The sequence below is a fragment of the Aplidium turbinatum genome, chromosome 4, assembly GCF_918807975.1.
Source record: "Aplidium turbinatum chromosome 4, kaAplTurb1.1, whole genome shotgun sequence".
Lineage (NCBI taxonomy): Eukaryota > Metazoa > Chordata > Ascidiacea > Aplousobranchia > Polyclinidae > Aplidium > Aplidium turbinatum.
This window is the reverse complement of record NC_137475.1, coordinates 31,493,474-31,505,481: the sequence shown is the minus strand read 5'-3', so window position 1 is coordinate 31,505,481 and position 12,008 is coordinate 31,493,474. Positions and strand designations below refer to the sequence as shown.

Sequence of the window (12,008 nt, the reverse complement as noted above, 5' to 3'; positions counted from 1 at the left end):
AATGTCATGGCAGAATAAGTATGCTCAAAATGAAAGCAATGGAACTACGAATCCTCACTAAACCAATCAAAATGGTCTTGTTGCGCATAAAATGACCAAGGCCTATGAGAGGGGGTACGGAGGGTACGGCGTACCCTTGACGGCCCAAGCCTGTGTTTGTTGGGAGGGCCCGAAATTTTGGTTTTATAGTTTACGCGCAAAAGTGTTTGGCTAAAACCATCCTAAACGACTGATTTCAAGCATTAAAATTGTTATTCTTTAGTCCTGGGGGGCCCATAATCTAGCAAAAGGGCCCAGAAAGGTAAGCGAGTGCTTTGCAAGCAAATTATGGGCCCAAAGTGGTAATTTAATGCTTTACGTGCAAAAATGTTCTGTTTAAAGCACCCTAAATTAAATCATAACACTTAGTTATTCTGCTGTCCGGGCGTACACTAGCCATTTCAATTCTTGTCGATGTCAATTCTTGCTACAAAACGGCTGCCGAGAAACATATAGTTGATTTAATGGTCTAAATGGCTAGCGTGGAAGCTACACCGTTATGGTTAGCGAATCGCAACAGCTCGCTGTACTAGTGAGTGCTCAGCCTTGTGCTGATAGCCGGGAAGAACGCTCCTTTCTTCACAATGAGGTTGTCATCTTAGGCGCAACAAGACCACTTATTGATTAGTTTAGTGAGGATTCGTAGTCCCATTGCTATCATTTTAAGCCTACTTACTCTGCCATGACATTGTTGAAGCTTGGTGAGTTTATTACAACGAAATGTGGATATTAAATCACAAACTGATAAAACCAGCTTACTAAAAACAACCAAGTTACATGGTTTTTTAAACGTTTAGCAACGTAAAAACGATGCAAAAGTATACATTTTTGCTACCTGGGTAGTCTTGGCCTGGTTTTATCCTCTGCTGAGAGTAAAAAAGAAACACAAAGAAAAGCATGATAAATATTGGAGAAATTGAGTCTCCTTCACAACTTAAGAATCGAACAACGCAAAACTGCTGAAGAGTGAAAGAATCACTGTAAGCAAACAATGCCAAAAGGTATGCACGTCATCAGTCATGGGAGTGTGAGGTATCAAAAATTTGAACAGGTTGTTATTTTTCTATATCAATGTGGTGTTAGTTACTACTTTAAAAAATTTATGCTGTAATATCTTTGCTACTGCAAAAAATCCGCAGCAAACGCCTTTTTTTACATGTTTAGTATCGGCCACAGTATCGGCCAAATTTTGCCGATACCGATGCCGATACCGATACTCAAAAAATGGCCGATATCACCGATGCCGATACCGATATATCGGTACATCTCTACTTTTAACATAGACAGTAAATTTCGTTTTTCTGCAATTACAACCCACAAAATGGAGTCAAAACAAAAAATAAGCTTTGTGAAAAGATGCCAGTGTAGCGCTACAAACATCAAAAGGGGTGACAAGGCTGTCTTTCACGATAGCGACCAATTGAAGATCAGTAGCATTAGTTTCAACTAGTTTGTGGCAATACGTATACAACCTAAAATGGGTTCAGTGGTGACACTTTCAAGTAAATTTTCGCCTTCATACAATATAATTACATGAGCCACAGTTTTTACATCTTCTTTGCCAATCGAGGGGGCAATTTACCTCGTTTACCCCTTCCGTTATGCACCTGGTTTAATGAAACTCAATGTACCGAAATTGACACATCAGACTTGAAAATGCTAACAGTTTTTAGGGTTTGAAATCTGGGTAACGCATCAAATTCAGCAATGCAGAAAATAGCTAATTGTTCGCATGAGTTTATTTAGAAGTTAAAGGAAGTGAACTCGTAAAGATAAGTCAGTTTCACTACTCTTTTATCTCTGGTTGAAATCACGTCCTTGTTCAACTACCCCCCTCCCGCTAACAAATATGTTAATGTCTACACTACAGATGTTACATCAATACAAATATGATGAATATTGCTTGTTGTAGTTAGAATCTAGCAGCAATTGAGCAAGTGAACCGAGGATGCAACAACCACTGATATGAGCGACAAATGTGAGAAAATAGAACTCGTCGAACAACTGCACTGATACAGTTTGTTATTGATCTGTCATTGGCTCATTTAAAACTATACAGTATGATACACACTTCACTACAGGCTTCGAGTTCGATGGTTGCTAAAACGACACGCATCTGCAAAGTCAACTTGCTAAAAAGAGCTCATTTGCTGAAACTGATAAACTCACAAAGTTGTCAAATTTTGACTTCTAAGCTCAATCATAGCCATTCAGATTTATTCAATGCAGTTGCATGTTATTCAAACCATTCCGGATTCGGAATTCTGACATCCACCTTCTTAGTTCACAACTACCAGTAGTAGCCCACAGGTTGGTTCTGGATTTTAAAAAACAATGAGTGATCTACCTGTCAAAATTTTGGCTGAGTTGATACCTGCCAAGTCATCAGTAAATATTATGTAGGCTTTAGCGATGAACTTACGACCTTAACAAAGGTTAAGTCAGTGCAGTTGGAGCCACAGGCAAAAGCATAAAATTAAAGACGAATTTCTGGTGAAAGTTCAAGTGTGGTTGTATTGAAGCCAATCACTGGCAAAAAATTGAAACTTCAATTTAATCACATTTACATATCGTAAGTAATCGTCAAACTAACGGACTGTAAAGGCTTTCTACATACAAAATATTTCACAACAGCCCGCCAAAAAGATCAGTCAAGTGCTTTAAAAGTAAGTGAATGTCTGTTTAGATATGATTTTGCAATCAATGTAAACTTTCCAAAAACTACTTAATAAAGTTTAATCTGAGCGCATTATTGATTCTTCGGTCTGGTTGAATCTGATGAGAATTAATTGCTGCACTTGGTGGCACATCCACACGGCAAGTACTGTAATTATGCTGCTCAGGAAAATAATAAACCGAAGCACAGCATTACAATAAAGATAATTAAACACGCTATCGGTAAAAACATTGCAACCTCACAAGCACTTATTTGAAAATTTCATGGCGCAAGCATAAGCTTAACAAGAAGTAGTAGTTTACCTACCTTTTTCGTCCTCTGACTGTTCGGCCATTTGCTCCATCAACGCGTTCTTAAAAGAAAGTTACCGTAGTGAGACCTTAAATGGAACAACAGAAGACGCAGTTCTTATTTTCAGTTTCAAAGACACCTCGAGTAACAGCACACGACTTTTTCACACACGATTCCGGCCGAGTTTGAAATTACCCTTGTGAGTAGCGTTTGCCGCCAAGTCAGTTGCTGTATGCCACACTAAAACACACATGTTCTGGCATTTAACCAGAAATTTAAAACAAACAAAGTCACTGACAAAACACACCAGGTGCCGTGCTTTTAACTGCCCAGTCCAAGGACCATATCACGCCATGCTTTTGCTGTAGGCCTATGCTGTGACAACAATGTTACGAGTCCAATCTCATTTAGGTTTGCTTGCATTGTACACACGCTCTGTGTAGTACCTACGCTCAAAATTATAATAATTCGAAAAGCTTCATTTGAAAATACCCAGAATAAGAGCAATGTTTGAAGATAGTTGAGCTCCTAGTTTTCAAAGTTGTGAACTTGCGTAAAAGATAGGCGAGAAATTGCGTTAAATGCACGTCATAATCGCGTAAGGCGGAAATCATTTAGCTGTTCTCCTTCAAGATAATGTTAATATTGAAACTCGTAAAAATGTTCTAAGCTCAAGGATGCGTTCAATACAAATTAATATCATCATCGCAAAATAGCAAGTTACACAAGATATTACATTAGATTTACAGCTGCTGTGATGAAATATCTCTTGTTAGGTGATGTTTGACTATATATAACTTTCTTTTCTTTGCTGTAATAATGAACAAATCAATGAAATCATCCTGTGGAAAATGCTGTAAACGCCGAAACACACAAGACGTGTCAGTTTGAGACTACAGTTCATAGTTCAGTAGACTATGATCAGTTTCAACGTTTTTCGCGTAAAACAGTCTTTTTAACGCAGTGTTAAGCCGCCAAAGATTTTATAAAGATTATGTACCACTTACAATCTCTTTCTGCAAGATTTTCCATAGTTCACTAAAATTGTCAAAAGTTGGAACAGTACTGAAATAAAAAGCGTAATTTTCGTTTCTTCCAAAATCCCAAACATGCCGCAACGGGCACGCATAAAATACTGCCGGACTGATAACTGATCAAATGAACTCCAGTTTAGAATGAAGTTTAGTTAAGAAACTTTGTAGCTATTAAAAAATTCTATGCCGAGGCAATTTTAACATACACTATTCAGTATATCATTACTCTATGCTATTGCTATGTACCATTTTAAATCTACTAAAGCCAGAGGTGTCCCAAACGGCCACCAGGCGCCACATTAGGTCCCAACCTGTTCCACCACACCATGTCAAACAACCAACTTTTGACATGAAAACTTAAAATTTCGATTTTATGATGGACATATTCTGAAGCACAGCATATCTTTTATGACATTTCACAACAGTCTGAAATTTAGCTAGGAAACATTTGGTAAAATTCAGCAAGGTAAAACCTCAGAAGGATTTTTATTTTGATAGCACAACTTTTTAGTTAATTGTTCTACACTGCTGGCATTACCAAAAAATACTTTTCTATCAATCCTACCCGTTGTAACCAGTCCCAACAGTATCACTTGCATCGTCAGCTTTTCGTGGTCAAGTTAGACATAGATTTGGTATGAAACGTTAAGGTAAACGCTTTCACGAATTATTCAAAGTATGTCGTTAGTTGCTGCCACAAGCCATGAAACTGTGCTTCTCTTTTTTAATGAAAAAGAAAAAAAACTTGAGAAAAATTGATATTCAAAGCAGCAAGACCTAAAGTTTTGATCAACAATACATTGCCTTTTTTGCTACTTTATGTATAGCTTAGACCAATTTTATTTTCAGTTTATATGAAAAGGAAATCAAAAGTGTCTTGACTAATTTCAATTAACAGAAAATTGTTTGTCATATTAAATAAACTTAGTCTATTTCAACATATTCACAGTGACTTTCTAGGTAATTTCTACATTGTGTTAGAATCGGTAACATATTTATAACACTAGCCTTACACTTTTACGACTTTCAGCATTTCCATATTTGACTATCAATGCAAGGAACTAAATTTCGTTGCCAACTTTTTTCCATCAACAACCTTTATATAGTTATTAGTCAATCAATACGTTATTAACAATGCCCTGTGTTAAATCGCAGCAAGTCTTCAGCGTACAGCTACATCGCATGCTGCGTTCGGTATGTGTGACACGCCTGTCCTATATTAAGGTTTTCTTCTGTAATGACAAGACAACATGAACAAGTAAAAGAATGGAGAAAATGACATGAACGTGTAAATAAAATCTTCTCGTCAGTAAACAAGCTTGTAGAAGTTAATCCAATGATGATTTCTTTTTTACAAAAAAGGAATAGAGAAACATCGTTTGCACTTCATGACCAGAACTCATCCGAAGTGTGAAGAATAAGAACTAACACAATGAAAACGTTTGAATGAGAAATCATAACAGTTGATATCACAACATGTTGAACAAAAATAGTGTGAGCCTCCTCTGCATTAGCAAAACAGTGAATCTAGGGCAAAGGGACCATAACCCAGCGTTGCCAGGTTATTTTGTAAAAATAAGCAATTCAACAGACAATGGTGGTTTTCTGATGAGTCACAAGTGAAAAAAGTTTCTATCCCCCACCATCGTAATTTTTACAAACGTAAAGTGCTGTAAGGTAATATACACAAATGAAAGAACTTCAGATCTTCGCCGTCAGGGCAAGTTTTTCCTACACCCTGCCTTGCCATTGCAATTTTTTGTGCCCATAACCATAAAGTCACAAGCGACCCGCAAACCTACAAAATGCGCAAAGTCAAAAAAATAGAAGCTCAAACTTGCGGGAAAACTGCAAGGTTGGCAACACTGTATAGCCAGAGAGTTCACACAAGCTTCTTTTTTCAGTTTTTATGAAGCTTTGCTGTTTCACAAGGTGTGCCAACCCGACGGCCAACCGCACTGAAACTGCAACAAGTCTTGCTCAGCCAGCAAAGTTTTTACATTGTTGCAACGTCTGTGCAAGCAATATCACCTGTGGAATCTCCAAGAAAATCATCTTAACAAGACATAAGGCCTACTTATTTCCCAGGTTGGCTGCCTTCAGCAAAACGATATCCAACAATTGAATAGAAACCAATCTAGACTGCTAAACTGGTCATTAAATCGTACATCACACTGCAGACATAAAAGAGACCAGAAATAACGTAATAATAATGAAATGACTTCTATTTAACAAAATCCTAACCTCACTTCATGTAGAAAGTTGGTTCCTTTTGTTGCCTGGTCAGAAAAATCTGCCTTTGATGTATTGCTTGGAAAAAAAGTATCACATAATAATATAACAGACAGTTTGTAAGGTAGTGCGGCTGGCCTGGTTGCACATCAACAATTTTGTGTTATCATTAGTCACGTTTCTACCGAGCAAATGTGTGCGTACATCATGTTAACTCATGTAACGTTTAGCGGCGTTGCATTAACGTAAAATTAAAAAATTGCTGCTGTAGGTTTTTACCACCAAAGCCTGAATGTAAATGAAACTGTTTTTGCCTCACCAGTAACATTTTGATTGGTTATAAAGCATGCTCCCAATCGTGGTACAACAATAGGCGTTTGCGACTACCTTTAAATATTTCCATTCTGTCAATAAGTTTTCATAAATAACAATAATAATGATCCATTGCACACAGCATGGCCATGCGCAGAGTCGGTTGTAAAATAGCGTCCATGAAAAGATTCTACGATTGAGTTTTTCTTATTGCATGCATAGCTTACAAAAACTATCATAAAGAAAAGTAAAGAATATTTCAATAAAACTTTTCTAAAGTAAAAAAAAACTTTAATATCAGCATTCAGCAAGCAAGGTTAGTTATTTAACAGTCAATTAGAATCGAAACTTTCGTTAGCATGACTGTGGTGGCTTCAGTTCCAATTCAAAACCTTCTACTTCCACCTTCTAAACCAGTGGTTCTCAACGGGGGCGGTACCGCCCCCCGGGGGGCGTTTTGATTTTGCAGGGGGCGGTATGATTACCTCGGCTTAAGGGGGGCGTTTTGATTATTAGTATTACTATTTTATTCTTTATACCGGTATTAAATTATTAGCATTCTGGTTTAACCCATCTACCGCCCAGCGTAACGATTCAAAGAGCTCATATCTTCGTGGTAGCATTTCCTACCTCATACCTGGTGGAAAAGGGATTCCGCTGTGTAGTTTTGCTACATACCAAACAGCGAAATCCACTTGACATATCCATAAGAGGTGATCTTCGAATGTTTCTCACTGGCTTTACACCGGATGTGAAGAAAGTGGCACTTTCTCACCCACCAAGCCCAAGGTTCACACTGACTACCAGTAGTAGAATTAGAAGTAGAATTCTATTTGAATAAGGACCTTCTGATGATCCCCCTTTTAGGGTAAAACAGGCTGTAAGCCAAGGGTTTTAGAGACTGGTAACTAGCCTATATTTGATGTAATTATATCGCTCTGCTTGGCTTTTTGCTTGGCATTGAGCACTTTTTGTAGTATTTATTATTTTATATTTGCTTTTTGCAATTAACCGTTTTTGTTCAGGGGCGGTAAAATTTTGCCAGTTCATGAAGGGGGCGTTGAGCCAAAAAAGGTTGAGAAACACTGTTCTAAACAAATGGAGTCCAAAATTGCAGAACTACCATTAAACGACACTTTGTCATATCACACACACAAAAACATATCATTCTAACTAAACCTTTTTATAAAAGATAAACAATAAACATGTCCTGAAATTGCTTTCATCCAACGACAGAAATTTTTCAGTGATTTTCATGCTTATTTCTTTGCTTTGAAAATTTATATACATTTTAGTGGACAGGAAGGCAAGAAAGTCAATCTTCGTGTTCATCTTGAAGCATGTCGTCAAGTGTGTATTTGTTTAAATAAGAAACTGCTTGTCAGTGTAATTGAAATCATAATAGTTTGTTTTATATTCTTTTAAGTTGCATGCTAAACAAGAAAAGCTTAAATTCGTATGCTTTCAACAGAAATGCAATAGCTTCCTTGGCAATTGCTTTGATAAAATTCCAAAGTCACACGTGATAGACAAAGCACTCTGCAATTATTTTACAACAAAAACGTTTAAAACAAATTTAACAAAGGATTAATCCCCAAGCTTCGTCAAGAGCGCCAGACCATCGCCAGAGCTATAAAAATGTGTCAATTTCATAGAGGCTAGCTATTCAAATTTTCCACACAGCTTGTTAATTTGTAACGACAGATTTCGCTAGCTGGATTAAAACGATGTTGAACTTTTGAAAAAAAGTTTCATTCTACTTTTAAACTAATTTGGAAGCAAAAAATACCGGCAACAATATGCGATACGATAGCACACCCAATAGTGTTGCACTGAGTGAGCTGCCTAGCTTCTGTTTGCAAGTAAATTAAGTAATCAGACTAACTTTGACTAACTTTCTGAGTTCTCACATGCCTTCTTTTTACAAAATGCGTTATTGCTTAACCCCTTTCAACCAGCAAACACAACTTCAACCACACCGATGGCGGTTCAAATATCATATGACGTCTTTGAGGAAGGGGGTTGTCAAAACCATCATATTGCGTTATTTAAGTTGGCGACATACATCATACTTGAAGGGGTAAAGAAACGTAAAGTTGTCATGTAGTATTTGACCATCCTCCTAAACAACTTAAACAAAAGGAAGAAAATTTGTGTGCTGAACTGAAAGTGGAGTAGAATCGGTAACAAGGCTAAGTGAAAAAGCTACCTTTTATGTTTAACCAAGCCTGACATAGCCAATTTAATTTGAAACTGCCTCACAGCCTAAGTACACCGGCTGCAGACTAAACGTACAAACTTCAATACAGTATAAATATGTAAAAATTAAACCCCTAAAGTCCCAACGTATTGAGAAAGTCTCCCTAATTGATGATGACAGGATTTCGGAAGATATCTGTTCAACAACGACTTATGTTATCAGACTCACTTCGGGGTTCTGCATGAACAAAGCATGATTAACTTTGTTCAACAAAAGCCATGCTATCACAGCTACAGAATTTCAATTAACTGCTAGACAGAATTGCGACAGACGACAATTTGGCTGATGGATACAAAGAGAATGTTTTTCAATGTCAATAAAATGTCGACCCCGCTTGACACCGAAAGTCGCTATTCCAACACATCTATTCGACATCACGAGTGAGCAGGTTGGTGTAAAAACATAATTCGCTGGAAACTCATTTTACTGAATACAATGAAGTATTAGCTAAAGTGATGTAAATTCCATTTTGAAAAGATATGTTTTCATCTTTTAACTTTTGCGAGTTAAATAATGCTGACTAAGAACCTTGAAACGCTAACGGCCATATTCACATTGCTTCATCATAAAGCAAACTGAAAACCGCAGTGAAAAGATTTTCAAGACATGACTGCACTATTTACACATTTATTTAAGCCGTGCTTTTATACCAATGACATCAGTTGCGCAAAATAAACACAGTTCCTACAGCAAAATAAAATGTAATCTACATTGAAATCAGGTCTGAATTTGTGCGACCAATACAAAAAAATGATTTCATTTGAATGGACTGCATTGCTTTATAATATATCTCCAATAAGAACATCTACTAATTACCCTATTATATATAACAGTGGTTCTCAACCTATGGGTCGCCAGATAAATTTTCTGGATCGCTTGTTTTTTTTTCAAACAAGAAAAATGTTTAGTAAAGTAGCTGTTCTGTTTATATTTCTATGCCGTTTTTACTAGTCCACTGTATCGTTTTTGTTAGTCTTGCAAGGCCTGCTGTGTTGCGTTTTGAAACGGCTTTGCAACCGTGCCATATTTCAAACTGACTGTCCTGTTTCGGTATCAAGCACGTCATCAGGTTCGCGTTTTGTCGCTTCTTCCTTCTTCTAAACCTCTGCTTTGTTTGGCATATATTGCTTTGTTATGACGGTCAGAAATAAAATAAACTGAAACTGATCGCTCTTATTTTGCAAGTGCCTCCTTTTATTGTTACCTATGTTGCGTTTGGACCTAAAACGCTATCAACCAAGTATCCACGTGTAATGTTGCCATCAAAGTAAAAGACCAGCTTATGCTTGATTGGCAGCATTTCTAAATTCTATTTTTTAGAAAATTTGGGAAACACAGCCCTATTAACATTGCCATCCAAAGTAATCAAGGTGGTTATACTGGTCAATTTAGTTTTCAAACCTCTCATAGTTTTTAGTGCAGGAAAGAATGCACATCACGATTGTTCCTTTTAACTACAGAAAATGTGTCATCACTATTAGTATACAATTTGAAAGGATTTATTCACTAGCAAATTGAATAGTAAACAAATAGTACCGGTAATGCGAAAAAAATTTCAATAGCCAATTGGCCAACTGACTGCCAGTTTAGGTAACATTAAGATACAACGCTGTACTTTTACAACACTATCACTTTATGGAAGGTAGCCTGAACACGCAACAAATAAGCTTCGAACAAAAATAGCTGCCAACATCAAGATTCCCTGCAACTTCTAAACCTAGACACTTTAAGCCACTGTCGCGTAGATATTAAGTCCTGAAGACAGTGGAACTCTCGTTCTTCACTCAGTCGTATTTAGAGATTTTAAAAACTTCAAATCGCTTCTGAGGCAAAACTATCGTTTTTCAACATAAACCACGTCTTTTTACTCTGTTTGCACGACCTTGGGCAAAGTTTCAAGACTTTTAAATTTCAACGCAAAGAGGACCGTAACCGATGAGAAACGAAACAAACCGAGAATAACAAAAACATATTTAAAAACGTTTCTCCCTACTCGGATGAGCAGCTCATGAAGACGAACCAGCAACACACAAAACAATCGGATTTCCTTTAAAACAAAGAAACAGTCATCAACAAATTGCATAACAAAATATAACCCAACAACCTGGCCTGTTGCTAACTCGTCATCAGATAAACGATTATTTTTTGCACACAAAAATCAATACCGGCAACACAAGATATTTTCGGACTTGAAAAACTCGTGCAAGCTTCGAAGCTAGTGCGGAAAGTTTGAAACATTTTCATCACAATAAATAGAACAGAGCTTAATCTGCATAAGGCGGCAAAAAACGTGACAATGCACCACTGAACAATGGCCGTTTTGAGATATGGATCATATGGACGTTTCTACTAGCATCAAATTATATTTCTCAAATCCCAAGTTTTTCTTTATTTTGATTGGAAACATTTTGTGAAGTGGAAATGTGGGATAATTTTCTAGCACCGATTTAAAAATGAAGATGCTATTGAACCACAAACAGGTGAACAAGTAGGAATACACTGCCACTCCGCATCAACATGGTCCCACATACAAGTTAACCAAAAAGAGAGTTAATTTTGGAACATAAAACTTACCTTATTCAAAAAATTCGGTGTTTGACATTCTAATTTCCTTGGCAACTTAGTCCAGCTTTGAATTTGGTTTGCATTTTAAAAAATTACTCTACATATGAGAAATTCAATGAATTGATTATACTACAAAACAGGTAAAATAGATCACCTGAAAATCGAGATAAAATGAACACTGTGAAAAAGCTCGGAGCGTATTTCTGCAATGAACAAGACACCGCTCCTCAAACCTTTGGTAGAATATGGAATCACAACTCTGCGTAGGTAGATAATTTTTTTTATGCAGTAATGCAATAATGTAGTTGTGTGGCTGTGCATATTTTTTATGTTCTTTCTGTGACATTGTGTTCTAACATTAAAAAACGACGTGACCAAGAAATGAACTGGCATCCTTGCAGCGCTTGCAGTGTCTTGGCAAATCGATCGGAATGTCTTGACAATCAACAGGGTGCCATTCCGCCACAAATCCAGATACAGTATATGTAAAACTATCTCAATATCGCCCTCTAACGGTATGTGGATAGAGAAAGCAGATACATAATGATGAAGCGACAATAAATATGCCAATTCGGTCGATCATAAAACCCTGTATTGT

The 12,008-nt window shown here is 37.0% G+C and overlaps 1 protein-coding gene across 3 annotated transcripts in view; it reads right to left on the bottom strand.

The window, feature by feature from the left end:
* Positions 1–11,557, bottom strand: part of LOC145768785 (signal transducer and activator of transcription 5B-like) — a 37,489-nt gene extending 25,932 nt beyond the window's left edge. For 2 of the 3 annotated variants that reach the window (XM_082580377.1, XM_082580376.1), the window contains exon 1: positions 3,023–3,136. In XM_082580377.1, the coding sequence (XP_082436503.1) occupies positions 3,023–3,059 (37 nt within the window). In that variant the 5' untranslated portion in view covers positions 3,060–3,136. Of the gene's footprint in view, positions 1–3,022; positions 3,137–11,419 lie in introns of those variants that run through there. The other variant, XM_082580378.1, reaches the window with a different exon arrangement.
* Positions 11,558–12,008: the final 451 nt, after the last annotated feature.